Source organism: Columba livia, chromosome 2, assembly GCF_036013475.1.
Source record: "Columba livia isolate bColLiv1 breed racing homer chromosome 2, bColLiv1.pat.W.v2, whole genome shotgun sequence".
Lineage (NCBI taxonomy): Eukaryota > Metazoa > Chordata > Aves > Columbiformes > Columbidae > Columba > Columba livia.
Window position 1 is genome coordinate 117,700,099 of NC_088603.1, and position 22,962 is coordinate 117,723,060.

A 22,962-nucleotide genomic window follows, 5' to 3' on the forward strand; every position below is an offset into this window, starting at 1 on the left:
TGCTATTGAAGAAGATCTGCTCTAAATTTTTGACAGAACTTGGTGCACATCCTTTAACTTCAGTACTGTGAGGGTTCTGCATTTTAAAAGATTCAGTAGATAAGAAGTGATGCTTTGGGTTATGGCCTTTTGATTCCCCAGTCGTCAAACCAGAGTAGCACAAGCCATTGGAAGAAACAGAGAAATGCACTTTGGCCTTTGGAGGACGTACTTTCTGATTTGCTTCATTAATGGAGACAGTAAAACCAAAGTTCAGTACGAAATACCATGAGTAATAAGCATGAAATTTGTGCACTGCAGTACAAATCTGTTCCCCAAATATTCTCATTTCAGGGGAGGATTCTTCTGGCACAATGCCTGGGCTGCTGGCCGCAGCCTGCTTGGCTGCCTTGCCCTGTGCCTTGTCTCTTCAGCAGCTGGTGCTGCTCCCAGGCAATGCACTCGGGCTCTTGCTCCCACAGCTTGCTACATTCTCCTTTTTTGTTTTCTTAGAAAAATATGTTTCTAAATTTAGTTTAGAGACATCAAGCCAGTTGTTGAATCACAAACATGTTCCTGCTACCAAACATAGGCAGTCTGTGCATACATTTCTACATACATTTTCTGCATGGAGAATTGCACTGTTCTAACGGAGGAATACATCTGAAACCATTGTGCAACCGGGAGTAATCTATGATTGTTTAAAGTCTTCTAAATCTACTAATTCATTAACCAAAACAAAAATATGCCACTCTTGAAAAATAAGAGTTTGCGCATGCACACCGGGTTTGCATTGATTTCATTAAACTGGCCCACACTCGGCATGATAACAGGGATTTACTCACCAGAAACATTATTCCCTGCCTGCGCTGTACACAGGAGGGTGTGTACAATCAAGTCATTAGCTAAACATAGGAAAGGAAAGACAAAATCATGCTTATAACATGCTTGTCTCTATGCTAGAAACATCTGAAAGACATTCAATATATTCTTGCCATATGAAAGGAAGGGATAAGCAAAATGCTTTCTTTTCCTGGCTTTAAACATGGGAGCTGGAAGAAGAAAAACCCGGACTCCAAAACCTCCATCTCCTACACCTGAGGAGAAAACTTCTATATCTACATTTCCACCAGCCTTTCCTCTTTGTCCCCTTTTACAGGACATGGATATTAAAGACACAGGCTGTTCTGGTCCCTGTTCATTTTCATTCCCCCTGTGGTAGGAAGGGGGAGAAGGTTGTTTAAAAGTTCCTGTCCAATAAACAACCCAACGCTCTATTTCTGAGCCTTCAGCTTTATCAAACTGTAGAATAGAACACTTACACTGGCATCAATTTTACTTCACATTCAAGATCCTATTGCAGCTCAGAGTGCTTAAAGTGTTCTCTGAAACCAGCAGCTTGAAATTCAACCATATATGCTCAGCACGAAGAGCCTTGAAAAATAAAGCATTTTCTAATTTAATGATCTCTGTGTTGAGGTGAAAAATTAGCTGCTCACCTTAGGGCCTCACTGTAAATCCAAGGCATGAAATTATTTGCAATTGCATGCCTTGCACATTATTCCTTTCCAACAGATGTAGCAAATTTAATGTAGGTTGGGCTGCAGCATGGAGGGAGGGGGGTTGCCCTGTGATACTCAGCAGACCCTTCCAGCTGCATCTGCTAATAACAGAACCATACCCAGCACTGCTGAAAACAGGAATTTTACCACTGACTTGAAAGGCAGCAGGATTTAAAATTACAATGCACACCACTTATTTTCCCCTCCTTGACAATGTGGCCAGTGCATTCTGGGTAGGAAGCAAAGTTTCCCAATACTAGTACATAATTTGATCTCTTGACAATAATCCACAAGCAGCTAAATGGTGCCTGCATAACATTTTGTGCCTCAGTGGTTAAAGCATACCATTTGAAACCACAAAAGCAAACCAAAGACCAGCTCAGAAGTAAAATAATCGTTAGGTGGGGAAATGATGGAAGTGAACAAGGCCTGAAATGCAAACTAGCATGTGGGTATCCAAGGACCTTGCAGTTATCTTAGTGATCATTTTGAACACATAAAAAAGGATAAAGTACTGACGTACAGAATTCCCTATTAAATGCTAAATCACAAAGAGATGTCTGAATACAAAAAGCTATTATTAATAAATCTTCTGTAGTGTAAGAGGCATTGAGCTCTTTACAAGTTAAAACTACTTTTGCCTTTTGTGGTTTTTGGGATTCCGGTTTCTAATTGTTTACTTTATGTTAAGTGAACTATCCGCTTCCTTTTGCTGTTTTATATCATCTAAGATGCCACATGCCTCTCATTCTGAAGTCAAAATAACTTTGAGTTTGAATTTTTCAGGTCTGATGTAAATATATAGCAGAGAGAGGACATGGCCCCAGATGTGCCTTTCCCATCCTCCAGAGCAAATTAGGCTCTGTGACACCCAAGAGGAAGGGACTCCTGATGCTTTCTCCTCAACCTCTAACAAGGATGTATAGTTGATATACTCTTCCCACATACTGAATAGCTGTGGCAAAGACTCCATGTCCGTGAAACAAAACCTCTTCTTCATGCTTCCTCTAAATTCGCAGCTTTCTGCCACAGCAGCACTGCCTCAGCAAGGCATTCTCCAGCCTCCTCTGAGAGATATTTTTGCATAACTCTCTGCTTTGTAACCAATATTGTCCAAATCTGCCCTCAATACAAAAACACATCATATAAACAGAATAAAGAGAGCATTTAAGAACCCTACAATTTGTTTCTTCCTTCCTCCTGGGAGCTGCAGTATGCACTGATCAGGAAAGAGAACAACAACATACACAAGGGGACACAAATGTATCTCCTTCTTCCTTCTTTCCTGCTGCATGAAGAGTGATAAAGGAATCAACTGCTCAGTGTGTCAAGATGTAGAAGCTGTGCAGTAAGCGGCACAGCTGAAACACAACTTCTCTGTCCTCAAATGTGAAGGTTTAAGGTCTCTTCCCCCTCACTGCTGAAAGCCAGAGATGGTGATCCTGAAATGGAGGTCCATGCCCTCACTGCAATTCAGATTTTTAATTAGTTTCTTCCAAAACAGTTTCACAGTTACCTGTAATTTGTCCACCAGTAATTTCCTTCCATCTTAACAGAGATACAAAATGTTCCTGGTCTGCAACAGCCAGACTTTTTTTTTAATAAAACTGTACTTGAAGAGTCTTTCTTTAGGTCAGCCTCCTATTACATGCAGAGAAATAGCACCAGAAATTGTGTGGAGGAAGATCATTAACATCTCCTCACAAATCCCAATTTCTTTAAAAATTAACATTTAGCAATTAGATATAAATGGAAGGAAACACAGTAGCAAAGATTTCCAAGTGGCAGTACATATGCACTTTTATTAATATTCAGATGTATTGCATTAGCACAGGACCTGCATCCAGCCTGCAACCGGCACTTGTTTCAAGCTGCTCTATTCAGGTTGCTGCTATGACAACTATCCAGAGGCAAATGCCAGGTCAGCTTCCAGCATATGTACCTAGGCCATAATTGCTTTCTCAGAAACCTAGTAGCCACGGTAGCCCTACTACTCGAACAGCTAAAAGCAATATTGTTAGAATTACTAAATGTTGTAATATTCTTAACACCCTAGTCATATGCTACTGAAGCACTGAAAACTTTACATTCGTCTTCCTTTTATCCCATTTGTCTTCCTTTTATCCCTCAAATTAGAATGGGGGTGAAGAATGTGTTTAAAGTACCTATTTGCAAATTATGTTCATTTATGTTCATCAGTGTAAACCTGGGATCATTAAACTCTCTCTTCCTTGGGGGTTTGATATTATCTTTCACTCCACCACAATGATTATTGATATTTAATTTGCCTGTTTACAAATCACAGCAGGGAAAAAAATTATAGCTGTCATCTTGATGAGAGGTTTCTTAAAAAGTGTGTTCAGTGTTTATCATAAAGAACTTCTTCATGGCATTATAGTGCATGCTAGTCTGTGCACAGTATCTAGATTTGTTCTTATCAACTTGAAAAGCTCAAATAATCAAAGACTTTTTTTCTACTGAGTTTAGCTTTTATATTAAAAAAAAATGGGAGTTTCCATAAGACTCAGAACTATAACCTGCACATTTATCCTAATCTTACATCATATCTTTTAACCCTATGATTAAAAAAGAAAAACAACAACAACAAAAAGACATTTAACATTTATACTGAGGGAACTTTTTTCAGATGCCTAGCAGAGAGTGACATAATTAAGGCAGAAATAGAGATGAAGCAAGTAATACTCTTGGAACTGCAAAGTTGTCTTGCAGCCATCTCCAAATATGATCTCATGTGAAGAATTAAAGTTAGTCTGCATATAACTAGTTTGCTCAGTGAAAGGGAAATTGTCTGTCATGCATACATGGAGACATACACATATCCTAATAGCTTCATTGTATTGCCTCCCATTTGCCTTGTAAATAGTGATAACAAACAGCTGAATTAAATCAAACTAAAGAAATTACAAATTTTACAAGAAAAGTATTATATTCTGATGTCTGTGCAGTGAAGGCATGAGGACAACACCTTTGTCAGACTATACAGTTGTCTGACTTGTTATTTTCAGCTAGTCTCTGGAATGAAAATAAACTCTATCCTTAAAATTCCCATTTTTAAAACATGAAAATGCAGAAAGCCTTTTTCTTATCACGTATATTCTAGAAAATACTGACTGACAAGCACTCTGTGAAGAGCCTACTAACTTAAAAAGCACCTGCTCTGGCTGAGAAATACCTTTGTTAGGACAGGAGATATGTAAGACAACTTTCATTTTCCTCCAAGCTTCAGCTCTCTCTGGGCTCAACTTGTCATTTGCTATGTAACTACAAGAGAATCATACATTGCATGTCTGATTACTTGGGGCAGAAGGATGACAAGTATATGTAGCTTGCACCTTTGACTACCCAAAAAACTCTGCATGCCGTGGTAGCCCTTTGATGACATTGCTTGCTAAAATAAAGGTCAGATTGCTAAAACAACATGGACAGAGTGCAGAAGAGAATCCAGTCCACAGCTTTGTGGTCATATCTGACCACTACTTTCCTATCTACAAATACAATAATGAATTCTCAAAGGCCCAGATTCCTAACTAGTAAAAACCACATGGTGCCAATGAACTTACATCTATTTTCTAAACGATCTGGCTAACTATACATGACACGTACATAAAAAGGTTAATACACTTCTACAGACAGGTATTCTATGACGCGGTGCTTTTCCTGCTCCAATATTCATCCTCACTCCCAGGTGCTCACACTTTGTCTTGATCACCAAAAACTTATTTCAATTAGAAAAAAAATGCTCATTTGTAAATTTTGCAACATGACAGCATGCAAAAGAATAAATTCTAAACAACTCAACAATGATGCAAATGGCAGCTGTTATAAAAACCACTTGTGTCCAAATAAGGGTGAAGGCAATTTTTTGCTACTACCACTCTTATTTGCTTTTCCAAAGAAAGATTTTACCTTTTCATCTTCCTTAGCAAAAACAAAGGGCAGGTCCTCTCATATATTAACATATATAAACTACTATTTCCTCTTAGATCTACTCTTGATTAATTTTCATTGGGCTTTTTGATTTCAGACAGGACAGCAGCAAGACTAATCCACCTCCACTTTCCAAAGAGTACCACGGCCCACCACTGCTCCAGGCTGTTCTGTGACAAGGATTTATAAAAACCCCACCACACACACACCTGTTTGGAAGAAGCAGAGACTAACAATGGTTAAGCTCTTAAAGTGAAACTTCCACTTCTGTGACAGATGACAAGCAGAGCCGCAGAGCCGAGGTAGCCCACAAAACAGCCATCCCAGCCTCTGCTCACCACCCAGGACAGTAACGGCTGGATGAATTTTCCCAGATTTTTCTACTTATTTAACCATTTCTCTTTTCCCCAACCAAGACACAACTTTGTAAAGCGAAGGACACAACAAAAGAAGTAATCCTATTCACCATGTGTAATGAATGCATGTAAAACGGGCTGAATGTTAGCTCTGCTTAATTTGTTTCATGGCTCCCTGCTTGATACTAGTCCAGAACCTCCACTTCAGTGCAAGTGCTTCACCCTAAATGTTGCTAGAGTTGTAATAAAGATCTTGAAGGATTGTCACAGAAAAGCATCCCAAGATATCACTCAGAAGCATGGGAGATCTTAAGATTTCAGATAATGTCTCTTCTATCTCTGAATGAAGCAAGTCATAGAAGTTCAATCCAATTACTGTTTCTACATTTTCTATCAGTTGCCTTGAAAAAAGCCCTCAAAATACAAGACTGGAGTTGCCCTTTTTCAGTATTCAGACTAAGCAGAGATGATTTGGAGAGCAACACAAAAGTGCTGCATTGCCTCTGTGCCCACTGCTCGACCTGGACTGTGGAAAGATCAACCAAAACCAGCCCAGTGTAGTTCACAAGCATTTTACCGTTTGGCAGTAGTAAACTTACACAATTTCAGTGTACAGATCTATACAATTTATGGGAGGGAATAAATTACTTTTAATGTCAGACAGAATAATAAAAAAAAAAAAAGTGGAAGCAACAGAACTCTTCATTCAGGTAATAGGTACCAAATATGTAATTTCAAGGCACTTAAGCTACTGGCCAACTAACAGAGCATGATCTCAAGATAATGAAAATGCACTGTAGTTAAAGAGAGCACATGAGTATCATCTAAAACAGTCAGACAGGCAAAGCATTATAGTCCAAGCTACCATGACCTAGTAAACACATTTATATTCCTCACAGAGAAGCCTCAGAAACAGACAATGATTTTATTGTTGCAGTTTTAAAAACTATGGGAAGTCACTAGTTTCCCAACAGACAAGATCACATTGAAAAAGAATTATTTTGAAAATACAGAATTGATGCCAGTGAGACCAGTTTTCAGTAACTTACTTTTAAAATTGGTTTTTTACAGGCAGAAATTTTCATCCTTGAGTGAGGAAATACAAAGATCAAGTGAGTGGAATTTAAGGTCTACAGGTAGAAGGATGGCTTCTTCCTGCTTCAGACTTATCAGACTTAATTTCACTAGATCAGGGTTATATTGAGCACTGCAGCTATTGGAAATACTTCTAAAAAGTCATTAATAAGATGCACTATTTGTGTGGGAATAAACACACACACAGTTGAAGAGGTTTCTTCTGAAGACATAACAAATCTGTGCACAGGCTTATAAGTATATAAAGCCAACCTCTTATGTTTAATACTTGTGAAAGAAACAGCTAATAGGCATGAGCATGGTCAATATCTGTTCAAAAGAAAAACTGAGCTATTAGAAGTTTACACAGTTTTGACTTTTAAGCTGTTTCTTTTTGCTGAGCAATAATTGAGATGGTTTTTCATCAAACCACTGTTAAACAAACACTGTAGGCAAAACCATATTTTGTTTGGAAATTCAAATTCTTTTACCAAAGTACAGATCTCCATTAGGGTCGTACATGCGGCATGCTCAGAATGTCCTGCTCATGCGCTGTGCCAAGGAGAGGAGGAACAATGGAGAAGAGAAGGAAGAAGCACAAACAAGACAAGAAAAGGAATTCAGGAAGCTGATCAAGTTTTTTCTTATCTTCAGGATAGGGCACAACACTCCCAGTGTTCTTGATACACTCACAATTTATAGGTAATATTCTGTGGTGAGAATGCAAATCACACCTCACTTTGGGGCAGATCACCTCTCTGGAGAATAAAAGGCAGATCATCACTGGGCTGTATGCAGGAATAAGGCAGCTTTAATGCAAAGCATCCCTTCAGCTCTAAGGGCAAGCGCAGAACGAGTGCTCTTACCGGATTATTTTAACAATCCACCTTCCAGGACTGTCTAATGCTTGTCCTCCATTAGAAGATCTCTTGATATAACTTATGAAGTGGTAATTTTCATTATCCAAATCTTATTTCCCCTTTCCTCCTCCCAAATTTCAATTGAAGGGTCCTCAAAGCCTGAGTCCACCCATTGGTATAATGCCCAGTCTTGGAAATTTATATTTAAAAAGGAAAAGTAGAGCCATGTTAACAAGAAAACAAGGTTACATTTTTGTTTTTAAGAGCTATGGAACTGTAAAAACAACATACTGAACCAAACTTTTCCAACCTTTCTCTATTTAAGAAAAAAAATTTAAAATAATTCATTTTGGATACACGTACAAAAAGTAAAGGAAATTTAAAACTAAATAAAAGGAGAAAAATTGGAAGATGAGAAGGAGAGCCTTTTTACCTATAAGGCACTCTCCTTGGATGTGACGATAGAGATCCACTTCCCATCTCGGCACAAGAACCGAGCATAGTAGTGTGTGTTCAATATACCACTCAGAAACATTCTGGAATGCTTTGCTCTCAGTCTGCTTTGTTAACGTCACAAACTGAGAATAAATAATTACATTTCAATGGAACTGGGGATAGAACCAAGATTTTTTACTTCTCTAATGACTTAACTATTCCATCCTGCAGGGGTGGAATTTCTCACTGTAAGTTTTATGAAGCTACCTTACACATATTCCCATATATTTTTTCCCAGCCAAAACTATTCAGCAAATCTATCCTGAATTCACAAATAGTTTTGCAAGCACCAAAGCCACATCAACCCAGCAAGTTTACTGCTTGCCAAATCAAATGGCTGGTACTATTTGCATCTGCCTCCAGAGTGTTCTCAGAACTCACTGCCAAAAAGAGGAAGGAGCTGAAAGAAGCAGAACCCAGCACCTGTTCTTTGTAGGCAACTTTGTTAATTTAACATCACAGCTGTAATTAAGATGATCAGTCTGGAGCCATTCTGCCTATGGATTTTCAGTTCCGTAAGTAAAAATAAAGACATACCTCTCCCCTCAAATGTACCTGCTACCAAATCCTTCCGTGACAGTAACACCACAAATTAAAGAAGGAAAAATCCTTTTAATAAGCTGGTTTACTTCTGTCTATAGTTTCAGAATTGTTTTTCTTTCAATGGCTCTCTGGCTGTTTTTTTAATTGTTACTGAAAAATCAGAGAACAAATAAGAGAATATAAAACCTACACAATCTGTATGAGCACCACTTCTAAACTAAGCCATACTTTACAGTACTTCAATAACGCATGTAATCTGTAAATATTAAGGCAAATGTACCACAATTATGACAATACTATCAAAAAATATAACAGCAAAAAGAAAGAGCAATATCTACTCTCAGCTCCTAAAAGCTATTCAACAGTAGTAGGAATCTTTATTCAGTCACAGCAGGACCTGAAAGAACTCAATGGACTATGTATAAAAGAAAGAAAATCCTTTAAAAGATGCTATTTTCCACCAAAAAAAAAAAAGAAAAAAGGTTCATCTACCATGACTGAAGCATATTTTGAAACCAGTGAGATATCTTACTTTATGAAAATCACGAGGAGAAATAAAGCATAATCATATTTAAAATAAGAATGTTAGACACTCACTGTATCTTTGAAGCAACAAAAATTATCAAAGCCTGGAACAATCTGTCATTTTGATTTTAAAAAATTGAAAGAAATCATGCAATTCTCAGCAAATTAAAAATAATGAAACCCTAACATGCACTAGAACAAGTGAATAATCACATAAGAAAAAAATAAAAGAAATATTGATATAAGCTTTACAAACTCAGTAATAAAGTAATTGACGGCATTTTGGCTGAGATCACAATAACTTTTCTGTTTCAAGCAAACAGGTATTTTCAGAGACACACTATTTCTCCTTACATTTAGAAATGCGTACACATTTTGAAAGAGAATATCTGCACAGATAAACACACTGACTCATGGATACATGCATCATTTCTGTTATTTATGGAAATCATATATCCTGGATGTTCTGTCCCTTTAAACTGTAGTATGCAGAGTACACAATCTGCCCTCAAAATCCACAACCGTTAAAAAGCAAATATATAGCTTTATCCAGCTGGACATTATAAATATAGTAGGCACTCTCATACGGCTTATGGAAATGTAGACAAAGACATACTTGTGTGTTCATTTAAAGAACTACGGCTTTTGTATTTTAATTATTCTTGCTAGCAAGAAACGTATAAGTGATTGCACCACCCTCCTGCATGGCATCCTATGTAAATGAGTCCAGTGCATTTATAAATATGGATGTGGTAGACCCCCAAACAACACAGTACCTGCTGTCTATCCAACCGCATCCTTTTTGCAGCATTTCGGCTTTCACTCTCACAGGCGGAAGCCAGGATACTCTCTGCAACTGCTGAAGTAAGGTGTGAGGGAATAGGTCGTGACTATGAGAGAAAAAAGAAACACAGAAATTATTTCTAGCATAATCCACGGTATCCTTTTTCAAAGCACACAATACCGTCACTTAGGCAGGAAAGTCCGCTCATTGAAATGTAGTTTATACCAACAAAACAGGGAAATGGAACTTGTAAAGATGAAAAATGAAACTAGTTAGATGTTAAAGCTGCAGCTGATCCACAGATCCACGAGCCCTCTCCCCCCACAGCTCTATTGTCCAGAGTGTTTAGTCGGGCTCATTAAGCTGTACTTTGAACAGACAGTGGCATATTCTCTGCGTTCCAGCAGCACCCTGGCCATCTGATTCTTGTTAAGAAAACTGAAAGGCTTTTTATCCTGTACAGCATGTGACAGAGATGAGTAGTGGTTTTTTATAGTCACAAAAAAAAAAAATTACAAGCCAAAACAAAACATAAAACCCCAAGTGATAGGGTTGAAACATCACTCAAAACATAACAGATTGTCAGAACATTTCAGAGCAGTCGCAATCTGTAGTATATGAATATTTGGATCCCTTGCTGCAACATGACTGATGTGATTAAAAAGACTTAAAAAAAAAAATATCTGTTTTTCTTTTGATAATGCCAGCCTTCCAACAATGCAGATATTTTGTGGTTCAACTAGATATGGTTCATTTTTTTCAATTCAAAACCTCTTATTATTAATTTCATAGCACTTACATGTTTTAGATTAAAGGTGCCATGAATACCAAAAAACCAAGGGAATGCTAAAATCCATTGCTGGTCGTGAACTCCAATATGGTCTTCCGTACCAGTTCATTAAGAATAATATTGACACACCTATTTTCCTAATCACATGCAAAACATTCTTTCTAAAAACTGAAGCTCACAATAAAACTAATATTTTTCATTAGTATGCAAAGATATATCTGAACTCCCAAGAAAATAAATGTGAATAGTAACCCAGACTCTGATACACACATAAGCCTGTTCCAGAGACTGCAATTTATTGAACTGGTTCTGGACTTCCATAAGTTTTCAAAGCTTCATTGAACTCCAAAGGACTATGTAAATTTGTACCTACTGAGAAACTGGCTGTATGTCTGGGGGGTTTTAGGTGTTGGTTGGTTGGCTTTTGTTTGTTTGTTTTTCACGTGGTTCAGTTTTTGGTTTTGTTTTGGTTGGTGTTGGGGTTTTTTGTTGTGTGTTTTTTTTTTTTTTTTTAAGTTATACCTTCTGCTAAAACCATAATTATGGACTTGTTATGACATGTCACTGCCTTTTGGAAGCAAGTTTTGAAGTATTCCCATTCAGTTCTTAGACAAGCTTAGAACAGATTCATTATCTTGGTTGAACTGATTTTATGGTTTTTGCAACATTCCAGAAACTGAGGAGCCAACCATTACTAATATTCCGTTTTTACTTTTAAAAATTAAAGTCCATTTATTGACTTTGTATGTGCTGTGCACAATGCTGATTTTTTACCTGACACTGTACATTCTCTAATGCATGGGACCACAGCCTGTCTGGGACCAGAACCTGAAGCAGCTTTTAGAAATAAACAGGGATTTATGGGTCTCCCTCACTCGTGCAATAGGTTTATTTCTCCCCACTCATCCAAGAGCAAGCTCCCTGACACCAGAGTAACAGCTGAGTAAGAAAGACAATCAGAGGCTGCAATACTACAATGAGATATACCTGGATTGATTTGACAGAACAAACTATTGAACTTCTTTCTAGTTTGTACAACAATGCATTCCCATGAACTTTTAAAAATAGATCTAAGAGATGAATGACACTGATGTTAACCCCTGGTGCCATTACAGAAGTTAACAGTGTGGTACAAGCAAACACCTTCCTCAGAGCTGCAGAGGAGGGAGCAAGGCTTTGCAGAAGGTTTTCACTGACAAAGCACTACATTTATTATTTTGCCTCCCTAGAATGGTGATGTTACTCTGAACATGCTGTTGCATCACTTAGCCAGGCTATATCCCTCCGTGTATTTGGCAGCCAAGTATCACTGTACATGCCACTGTTTTACCGATGGTCAAGGTACATTCACCACCTTGGCTGGATGGAAGTCTCAGTGTGGTTCTCTAACAGTGGCCACACAGTGACATTCTTGAAAAATTATGAGTAAACACCTGAATAATTCCTCCAGCTCGGGTCTTTATTTAGAGCTATAACCATATCTATACATTGATGGATTTTTAGAGGGTGACATATGAGCCAAAAAAGAAACGTTCTAAACAAAAAGTAAAACGAACCCATGTTCCTCCAGCTTCTTTGTTTATGGGAGACAATAGGTTTATTGAAGTGTTTTATAAAAGAAAAAAAAATAGTTACCATAAAAATCAAGCAGTCACATGGTTTTATCTGAAAAGGAGTGCAGTGGTTATGTGTTTGCTGTTGAAATATTGAACTCAAAATTAGAACCTGCAAAAATGAGGAAAGCTTCAGGTAATGGAGCATCTTCCTCTTGAAATACATGTTAACCCATACTTTCTATCACTCATCACTGCAGCTGGCTGTTGATATATTCATGTCAAAAACCATCTAGAGAGAACCTTAGGGAGAATGTAATGAATGCATGGTTGAATCATCCAGGGACTAAAATACTATAACAAAGCACAGGAGAAAATCATCTGATTAAGGTTCAGGTTCTACCAGCTTAACTCAGGCAGAGCACTAGTTTGGCACTGACAAACACAGTCCTCTGTCACTAGCAGCAGAGCTGTTAAAAAGGAGATTTTCTGTTCCATGAGATGTCGTATCTGTGAAATGTCAAAATGATCAATTTTGAAAAGCCTTGCCTAAGAGGAAAAAATACTTTGAAACAATCACTTTTTAAAAGAAGTTTCAAAATAAACTAAATTACTAGCCCCAACTTCTAAGCTCAGAGGCTCCTTCTGCCTTAGCTTAAGTTCTTCATCTTCTATACTTCTGATTATTCATGATCTCTAACATGACTACCAGCTATGAAACCACATCTGTAAGAAGCTCAAGCATCCCAGTCGCTATGGGATTCTGAACATTTCTCAATTCCCTACCCAAGGCCTTGGGACACATGGCAAAAACAACATCACTCAGTTCTGCAGAAAGGAGCCTGCAGATCTCAGCCAAAGCCACGTTTTCTGGGTTTCCAGGATCACTTCTACAGAGCTGAGGGCTGAGTGCTGGTTCCTGCATGTTTGGGACTACAGCAGGAAATGTGGGACCCAAGAAGCCCTCATTTCCAAGGGCTCCCATGTTCCCCCCACAATCCTTGGATCCACAACCTGCCCACTGGACTAGCAGGAAACCAGGTTTCATTTTACTGGAGTTCGTAAAAAAAAAAACCTTTGACAAACCAGCATTTCTTAGAGGAAAAAAAGAAAAAGGCATTATAAAATTAAAACCTGACCAGCTTTAACTTGTAGAATGCAGCTAGTGTTGTTTGATACATAATGTTCACAGCCCCATACTGGTATTTTTTCACTTCACAGTGATGTAAGGCAGGAAATAACTACACTGGGACTACCCATGCCTAAAATAATAGAAGCAAGCCTCTAAACTTCAGTCTACTAAAACGAGCGATCACATGGCAAAATTAGAAGGCAGGATAACATTTTTGTCATTTTGAAACAAAGACAGATAGAAAAGAGGCATGTGAAAATTTTACAGAAACTTTCAGGTGAAGAGATGAATAAAACTTAAAGGGAAACCGGTAAACAGCTTAATACAGACCCTCTGAGAAGACTATATGCCTCTGTGCATCACACAGCAGCAGTATATAGAATTCCTTCTATTTATTTAAAAACACAATACTGCTTGTGAACGCACTAAAACAGCAGCCACATTTTGAACACACATTGTTCTTAGGTTTTGTACATCTCTTCAGCTGACGCACGACTAACATTCAGCCTCTAACATGATGTAGGCGAAGAGCATTTCGACAAAAGATGTAAGGGAAATTTGCTATGTTTTATGTACATGCACAAGTCTCTGGTTTTAACATCTGTTGAAGAGACTGACATTCAGGAAGAGGTTGAAATTCTCTCAGTAGACCAAGGCAGATGACCAACCATCTCCAGTCTTCTCACATTTGAAACTGCATTTCAAGGCAATTTAAACCTGATTCTTGAGACCACCACAGACCCTGGAGATGATGATGATGACAAAGCAACAACCACACTTAACCACCATAATGGACAGGAACATTTGCATGGTTTTAAAGGAAATCATTTTTGTGCAAATTATTGACAGATACATTTTTGCAGAATTCTTAATGAAAAGTCAAATTAGGTGATACATCTTTGTAGTCAAATAACTGTTGGTCTGCTTTAAAGAAAATTAAAGCCAATGAAGATCATTTGATGGCTTTTGTGATCTCTAGATCTGGCTCTCAACAATCAAAGCATCTTACAACAAGCCTTTCTGGAGTTACGGAGCAGGTCTGCAAGGTCGCTGACGTTTTAGTAGTTGAAATCATAAATCCTTTGTCCAGATTTTCTAGAAATTAGCTCCAGTAGTATAATCTCTGATTCCGTAAGATAAAAGAGACTAGCACTTTCAATATGCTGTAAAATACCCATTTGCAGTACACCAACTGTATACAGTATCATCAGGTCTTCTGTTTAAAGCAAGGTACCTTTGCAGTATCTTCATGCGAAACATAAAATACCCTTTTTGGCATATTCACAAAATTTCTGTATTTCTATACGGATTTTAAAAAACCTGTGATGTTCTAATTTCAAATGTACATTTTTGGTATAAATGTACCAATTATTGATATAACAGATTAATTATATTTCAGTCAAAACCACTAGGAGAAGTATATTCACCAAAAAGAAGTTAGTAGTCTCCTGTATGTCCTGTACTCCTGTGGTTAGAGATCAGTTGTCTCTAAGGTACCTTGGCACTTTTGTGAAATCCAGTATTTATTTAAAATAAAAGCCAAAGTTGTCATACAGAGGCTTGGTCTAGATACTCTTACATGTTACACCAGTCTGACTCAGTTCTGAAAAAAATAGAGCTATCTGTTATGTCAGATAATGTACACACATGCACACTTGCTAAAATGCCAAACCTCATAACCTGACATCTGTGCACAGATACTACCTTCTAGTTTAGGCCAATTAGCAGTGAAAAAGGGATCTTTCCATATAAAAGTAGCAAGCACATAAACATACAAGTTACTTCATTTTGTTCATAGAGACCCTAATATAAATGGACAAACTCTAAGGTAAACGTGGGAATGAGAAAATATTTTAACTATTACTCACACTTGAAAAAAAATAGTTCCAAATTTTCCAAGGAGATTTGGCATCTGAAGGTGAAGATGAATGCCCAAGATGCCTCACTGACAGTAACTGAGTTTTTCCAGAGGTGCCACTAAGCACTTTGCATGTTGGGCTCCTAACGACATGATACTCCCCTAGTGCTCTCCTGCACGTCAGCATTTCCCTCAGGTATCGTAAGACCAGTTCATTTCCAAAATAAAATATTTCAAATACGCCACAGCTCTTTCATAAGAGCTTATTGAGATCTAACAATGTGTTAAAATCCCCAACTTATGTATAACTGTATGCAATACCTAAATGGCATGTTTTTCATAAAAAACATTCAAAATACTTTACAAGACAGGGTACAGATTATCTTCAAATGAGGTTTTTTTAAATCAGTGTAATGCAGTGAAATGTATGACAGAGAACTCTCCTACACGGCACAGTTACAAAGCATTCAGGAAACTTTCCACAGAGTATTTTTAAATTTAGAGACTGAAGTACAGTACTGCACTCTATTGGATGAACTTTTATAATTGTTAGTTAGAACCAAACGGCAAAATACGAACAACCTGACTGGCATTTTAATGCTTGTAGCCCTGTGTTTCAGACAGGGTTTTGATATATTTTGCTCAGTCTTGTGATCTTGTAATAAATACTCAATTGTAACACCTCCTAAGGAATTCAAAGAAGTAACTAGAAATATTTTCTTAAATGGAAGAAGTTTTTTAAGATGTTCAGTGATGTTCACACTAGTTCTTTAAGTTTTCAGCTTTAAAATACATTTAATTGAAACATTGAGTGTTGCACCCTGATTATGACAGCACCTAAATAGATCCACATATATCTTCACATGTCCACATTCCTGTCTAAATGTTACGTAAGTGACACATTCCAGCCAAGCACTGTTCTGCTGCTGCTGCCACTGCTGTGCTTACAGACAGGGCTTAGTCTGAGAGCAGTTTCTGTGGGGCTAGTGGAAATTTTAAACAACTTATGTGAACAATAGAAAAAAGATCTGACTTCATCCACCTAAACCTCAAGCATTTTTTCTAAACTAGTTACCTAGGGTTCCTTTTTGTTTTGTTCAGACAGGTATCTCCAGAAATTTACCCAGGAGACAGCTGAGGATGAATCTCTCTGTACTGGTTCGTCTAAGCACTTCACTGATTGCTCAGGGAGCCCAAGTCAACTAATTTCTCTAGCAAACAGGTAAGATTACCTCTGTCATGAATTTATCTGGTATTTCAGAGTGAAAGAGAACCCCAGGCATTGTCATGCTGAACTAATCCCTTCTGAGTTAGGTGGGGATTGGATTGGACACTTCAACAATTTACTAGCAAAACTCCAGAGGACTAGGAAAAACTGAGTCTGGTTTAACATCATTTTCTGTTTCTTCTAAACAAATACACTGAACTGGCTCCTCTACTATTAAGCTACCAGCACAAATCACCTAATCAAGTAACATTGCAGCAGAGGTCTTGATCTAAGTCAGAATCACAGCATAAAAAAAACTGACGTATTTACTACTTTTTTTTCTGATTTCAGGCTGATTTCAGGCTGAACATTCTTTTACACTAGATTTTTTTTTTTTTTTTCCCATTAAAAAGAGGGGGTTTTTCTATATCAGAACTTACTGCCATTTTGGAGTGGTTTGTTTTTCTTCTACATTCAATAAAAAAGTGAAATAAATGACAAAATTGCATTCCCGTCTTTTCCTCCCTCACAGAATGTAAAATACTAATTACTATCAGGTTGTTAGGTGCTTTCAATTTTTTAGTTTTCATTCTGTTTCCAAATATCATGCCTTTTTCAAGGCTAACTTCTTCACATTTTCCAAGGTCACTAGAAAAAGTGTAACAGCTTCTGCCACTCACTTTTCCAAACTTGCCTATACTTGCAAACGTTATTTATTGAAAAGCAAAATGTATCTGAGACAGATTTAAGGCAGTTCTGAAAAATCACATCAATATTCACTTAACTGTTCCATGGGAAACAAACAAACAAACAAACATTTAAGAACCTTAGGGAAACTGTTTCTAGATTATTATTTTTTAAGGATATGTGAGACCTACTGCAAAAAGTCAAAGTTGACCAAAGAGAAACTTTAACCTTTTTCAACCAGGTTGCCCATCAGACTTACATTAGCTAACCACTAACAAGAGTAAGATGCTTAGAAAGGAACGCGACCCATCAATGGAGGTTGGGGTATAGTAGGAAGCAACACCTATTATTAATTGTAGATCTTCACATAACTGTTCTTGTGGTAATTTTCTTAATGTTCCCCACTTTATTACTCAAGATTAGGTATGCATCCCTGGACCAACAGACTCTCTTCTGCCAGAAGTTGTTTATGACCTTTCTGGCCATAAAAGGCCTAGAGGACTGAAAAGCAATATAACCGCAAGGGCGGCTGGACCATTCAGCACTAAATTCAATAAATAATGAAAGCTTCCTCTCTCTGAAGCTGAAACTTAAAAACAGAGGCCAGATATCTATCCCAAGAAAATTTAACAAGGCAGATTTCACAAAACACACCCCCTTCTGAAAACCAGTCCCCACCAAAGATGTTCAGTCACCATATAGAAGCACTCCAAGCCACTAGACACCTCTAAAGCATCAAAATCAACATGTGCACAGTTGCAAATTGTTAAAATGCTTCTAACAGTCAGTTGGCACAACCAAATGCAGAAGCAGGGAAAACACATGGAGCTTGGTTATATGTTACTGAGGCTGGCGACAGGACAGAAGGAGCTGGGATGAAGAATGCTGGGATCTAACTGAGGAACTGCCTTCAGGCATAGTGTGACTCCTCTGACACATCCAAATTTGTCTTTGGAGAAGGAAACACATTTCTGACTAGTCTTTTCTATCCAACACATAAGAACACTTAGCCCTTTCATACTGCTGCTTTGTGTTACAGTAGTGCCTAGGAAGAAGGGATTTCCTTTTGCTTAAATGAAATGAAGAATCTCTTTGAGAATGGGAGTTTAAGACCTTGCTCTTGCATTGGGATACACATAGAAAAAATGGTATAACTTTAGAAAGGATACTATAAGATGCAGTTTCAAACTGAATGCAGTAAGACTGAGGAGAACATGAAGATGGGTGGAAGCAGAACATAGGAAGAAAACATAATTATTAAGTTAATTCAGCCTCATTTGATTATCTCTAGCACCCAATTTTTTTCTGGACTGTAACTAAATAAGTACATACCACATAACCACAGCAGCTACCTACTATCTTTTTTTAATTGGTAGTTTTCTGTACAGACGCTGGGAAAATTCTAAAGCATGGATTTTAAAAACATTAGTGAAACAGGTCGTTTGACCATTTCAGGGAGAAAATTCCTCTTGTATAGCATATATAGGTCACAAAACATTGAATGTATATAAAGGAATTCTCATTGTAGCAGTCCTTGATAAAGAGGCAGTAACATATTTTTTCTTTTGCTTATGAGCTAATGAAGAGGGAAAATAAATATTTCTTTAAGAACATCAAGAACTTTAAGAAATTCACAAAGTGCTACTGGAAAGCACAGGTGGAAGCACAACCTAGAGGTCCCATGCAAAAGTCAGTGATTTCAGGACTTGACAAACTTCCCTCACAACGGAAGATTCTGAGCAAGGTCATAGACTTTAGTAAGAGAACATCCTCAATGTCCCATAAGCAAGAGACAAAGTGAGGAGAAAAACAGTCTTACGATTCATGACAAAAATTTTGCTGAGAGATTTGCTTGTGTCAGAATGAAAATGGCATAATTACAAGCTGAACAGTCAAATGGAGAAAGCTTCTCTAATGTAGAAAGGGTACTCTTCATTGGAATATTTGTAAGAAGAAGCTATGCAAGCTGCCTTGAGTCCACAGAAAATTATCTGTCATAAATAGAAATAGAATAACTACAAGCAACCACTTAAAAACATTAATACTAAGAAACATGTTAACTAACAATATGAACACTCATGAGACTGAGTCTTTCCCATCGCCTCAGAGCTAGAATCGGCCTGCTATGCAGCCAGAACTGTCATTTGGATTACAGATGGCAAGTAACTGACAGAAGGAGGCTTCAGGCACGCTTTTTTATCTTTACCATGCAGTCTTACACTAATTTATCTTAGTGTTTACGTTTTCTCTTCACTTTACAACACGACACTGTAGGTAGCTGCACTGTTCCACGCAGTCTGAACTGTCATATGCCATATATGAGATTATTTTCTTTTTCTCTTGCAAACAGATGCTCAAAATGTAGCATTCTGAACCTGAACAAAAAGAAAAACTTGTGTTTAATGTGTCTACAGCAAAAGGCATCTCCTGTGGAGATTATTATCTGACATCCTATTTAATATAAAGACGGTAGCAATACTGCTCCGGAGGAGATCATTATCCTGTTTTGCTATATTTGAGGACAGCACCTGATTCAAATCAACACCAACATGTCCTTTCATGATTGTTTTGAACAAAAGTTATTATTCAGACAAAGGGATTCTTTTCCACTGTCACAAACAGTAAGTACATTTAACATCCAGCCAAGTGCCTCTGTCCATGGTAGCATTTTTTTAAAACCGCTTATAATCAGAATCACAGAATCACAGAATGTCAGGAATTGGAAGGGACCTTGAAAGATCATCTAGTCCAATCCTCTTGCCGGAGCAGGAACACCTAGATGAGGTTACACAGGAAGGTGTCCAGGTGGGTTTTGAATGTTTCCAGAGAAGGAGACTCCACAACCTCCCTAGGCAGCCTGTTCCAGTGTTCTGGCACCCTCACCGTGAAGAAGCCTCTTCTCATATTTAAGTGGAACCTCCTGTGTTTATACCCATTGCCCCTTGACCTATCATTGGTTGTCACCGAGAAGAGCCTGGTTCCATCCTCGTGACACTCACCCTTTACATATTTATAAACATTAATGAAGTCACGCCTCAGTCTCCTCCAAGCTAAAAAGACCCAACTCCCTCAGCCTTTCCTCATAGGGGAGATGCTCCACTTCCTTAATCATGTTTGTGGCTCTGCCCTGGACTTTCTCCAGCAGCTCCCTGTCCTTCTTGAACTGAGGGGCCCAGAACTGGACACAATACTCCAGATGGGGTCTCACCAGGGCAGAATAGAGGGGAAGGAGAACCTCTCTCAACCTACTAAACACCCCGCTTCTAATACACCCGAGGATGCCATTTGCCTTCCTGGCCACAAGGGCACACTGCTGTCTCATGGTCATCCTGCTGTCCACCAGGACCCTCAGGTCCCTTTCCCCTACACTGCTCTCTAACAGGTCATTCCCCAACTTATATTGGAACCTGGGATTGTTCCTGCCCAGATGCAATACTCTAAACTTGCTCTTGTTATATTTCATTCAATTATTCCCCACCCAACTCTCCAGGTCTCTGGATGGCAGCACAGCCTTCTGGCGTGTCAGCTACTCCTCCCAGCTTAGTGTCATCAGCAAACTTGCTGATAGTGCACTCTCTTCCCTCATCCAAGTCACTGATGAATATATTGAATAGTACTGGTCCCAGTACCGACCCTTGAGGGACTCCACTAGATACAGGCCTCCAGCTGGACTCTGCCCCATTGACCACGACACTCTGGCTTCTTTCCTTCAGCCAGTTCACAGTCCATCTCACTACCCAGCCGTCCAGACCACACTTCCTCAGATTAGCAGTGAGGATGCTGTGGGAGACTGTGTCAAATGCTTTACTGAAATCAAGGTAGACCACATCCACTGCTTTGCCATCATCTCTCCACCTGGTTATGTCCTCATAAAAGGCTATGAGGTTGGTCAAGCACGACTTCCCCTTGGTACAGCCATGTTGACTGCCCCTAATGACCCTCTTATCCTTGATATGCCTTGAGATGGCACCAAAGAGAAGTCGTTCCATTACCTTTCCAGGGATGGAGCTGAGGCTGACCAGTCTACAGTCACCCAGGTCCTCCTTCTTGCCCTTTTTGAAGACTGGAGTGACATTTGCTTTCCTCCAGCCCTCATACATCTCTCCCGTTTTCGAAGACTTAGCAAAGATGATGGAGAGTGGTCCAGCAATGACCTCAGCCAGCTCCCTCAGCACCCGCGGGTGCATCTCATCTGGACCCATGGATTTGTGGATATCCAGATTGCTTAATTGGTCCCTAACCCAGTCCTCATCAACCAAGGCAAACTCCTCCATTGTCCTGACTTCCTCTGGGGCCTCAGGGCTCCTCAGGACAGCCTCCAGCAGTGTAGACAAAGACAAAGAAGGCATTCAGTAACTGCCTTCCCTGTATCTTCTGTCACCAGGGCACCCACCTCATTTATCAGTGGATCTACATTGTCTCTAGTGTTAGCTTTATCCAGCATGTATTTGAAGAAGCTTTTTCTGTTGTCCTTGACCCCTCTTGCAAGGTTTAATTCTAAGACCTTAGCTTTCTTAGTTGCCTCCCTTCGCCCTCTGCCAACAGCCTCACATTCTTCCCAAGTGGCCAGCCCCTCCTTCCATGATCTGTAAATTCTCCTCCTCCGCTTGAGCTTGACCAGCAGTTCCCTGTTTAACCAAGCAGGTCTCCTGGTTCCCTTCCTTGACTTCCTACGTGTCGGGATGCTCTGATCTTGAGCTTGGAAGAAGCAGTCTCTGAATGCTAACCAACTATCTTGGGCCCCTTTACCTTCAAGTACCTCTTCCCATGGGATTTCCCCTAGCAATTACTTGAAAAGGCCAAAGTTAGCATTACTGAAGTCCAGGGTTGCAATTCTGCTTGGTATTCTGTTCCTGCCGCATGAGATCCTGAACTCCATTATCTCATGGTCGCTGCAGCCAAGGCAGAAGATACTGATACAGTAATTTAGAAATCAGAAAATAATTTAAAACAACAAATGGATATGTATTACATTTTAGAATTATTCCAGGCATAAACTTAAGCCACAATTTATTCTCTTAGGAAGTTAATGGGAGCTTCTCAAAAGACTTTGGATAGTCATTGACTTGTTTGCCTACCTGTAAACAGGGAAGCCGGACAGATTTCCCTTCAGGCCCAAGAGGACTGAAAACTTTGGCATGAGTTTCAATGCCTTGTCACTTCCATTCACAGGCAGCAAAGTCAATATTTTAGAACGGTAATTTGTTTGTTAAAAAAAAAATAAAGCCCATCATAAACTGTCATGGAACTTTATTTAAAAAAAAAAAAAAAAAGGAATATTTCTGAACTATAAAGATTGCCTATTTGGATCACGTTCCTGGTAATCTCTGCTCCTTTTCCCCTCCCTGGAATAAATTTGATCCTGCAACATTTATTCATATGAAAGTAACGTTTGCAAATGTACACTGAATTCAAGCCAGCCTCGCTGTTATGGGTCAGCTGGGTCATATTGCAAAACAGTTGTGCAAGTCTTTCAGATGACAAAAAAAGAGCCAGTTTACGTAACTGCTCATCAGTGTGAATAATGACAGTAATGAGGCCATAAATTGGAACAGTGAGGACATTTGCTGGTATCAACTGATTTTGTAAGTATTTTCAATTGAAAGTAC

At 38.7% G+C, this 22,962-nt stretch overlaps 1 protein-coding gene across 9 annotated transcripts in view; it reads right to left on the reverse strand.

The window, feature by feature from the left end:
• Positions 1-22,962, reverse strand: part of NOL4 (nucleolar protein 4) — a 198,256-nt gene that overhangs the window by 24,231 nt on the left and 151,063 nt on the right. For all 9 annotated transcript variants that reach the window (XM_065053439.1, XM_021292056.2, XM_021292057.2 and 6 more), the window contains one exon: positions 10,119-10,232. In XM_065053439.1, coding sequence (XP_064909511.1) covers positions 10,119-10,232 — 114 coding nt within the window. The remainder of the gene's footprint in view (positions 1-10,118; positions 10,233-22,962) is intronic.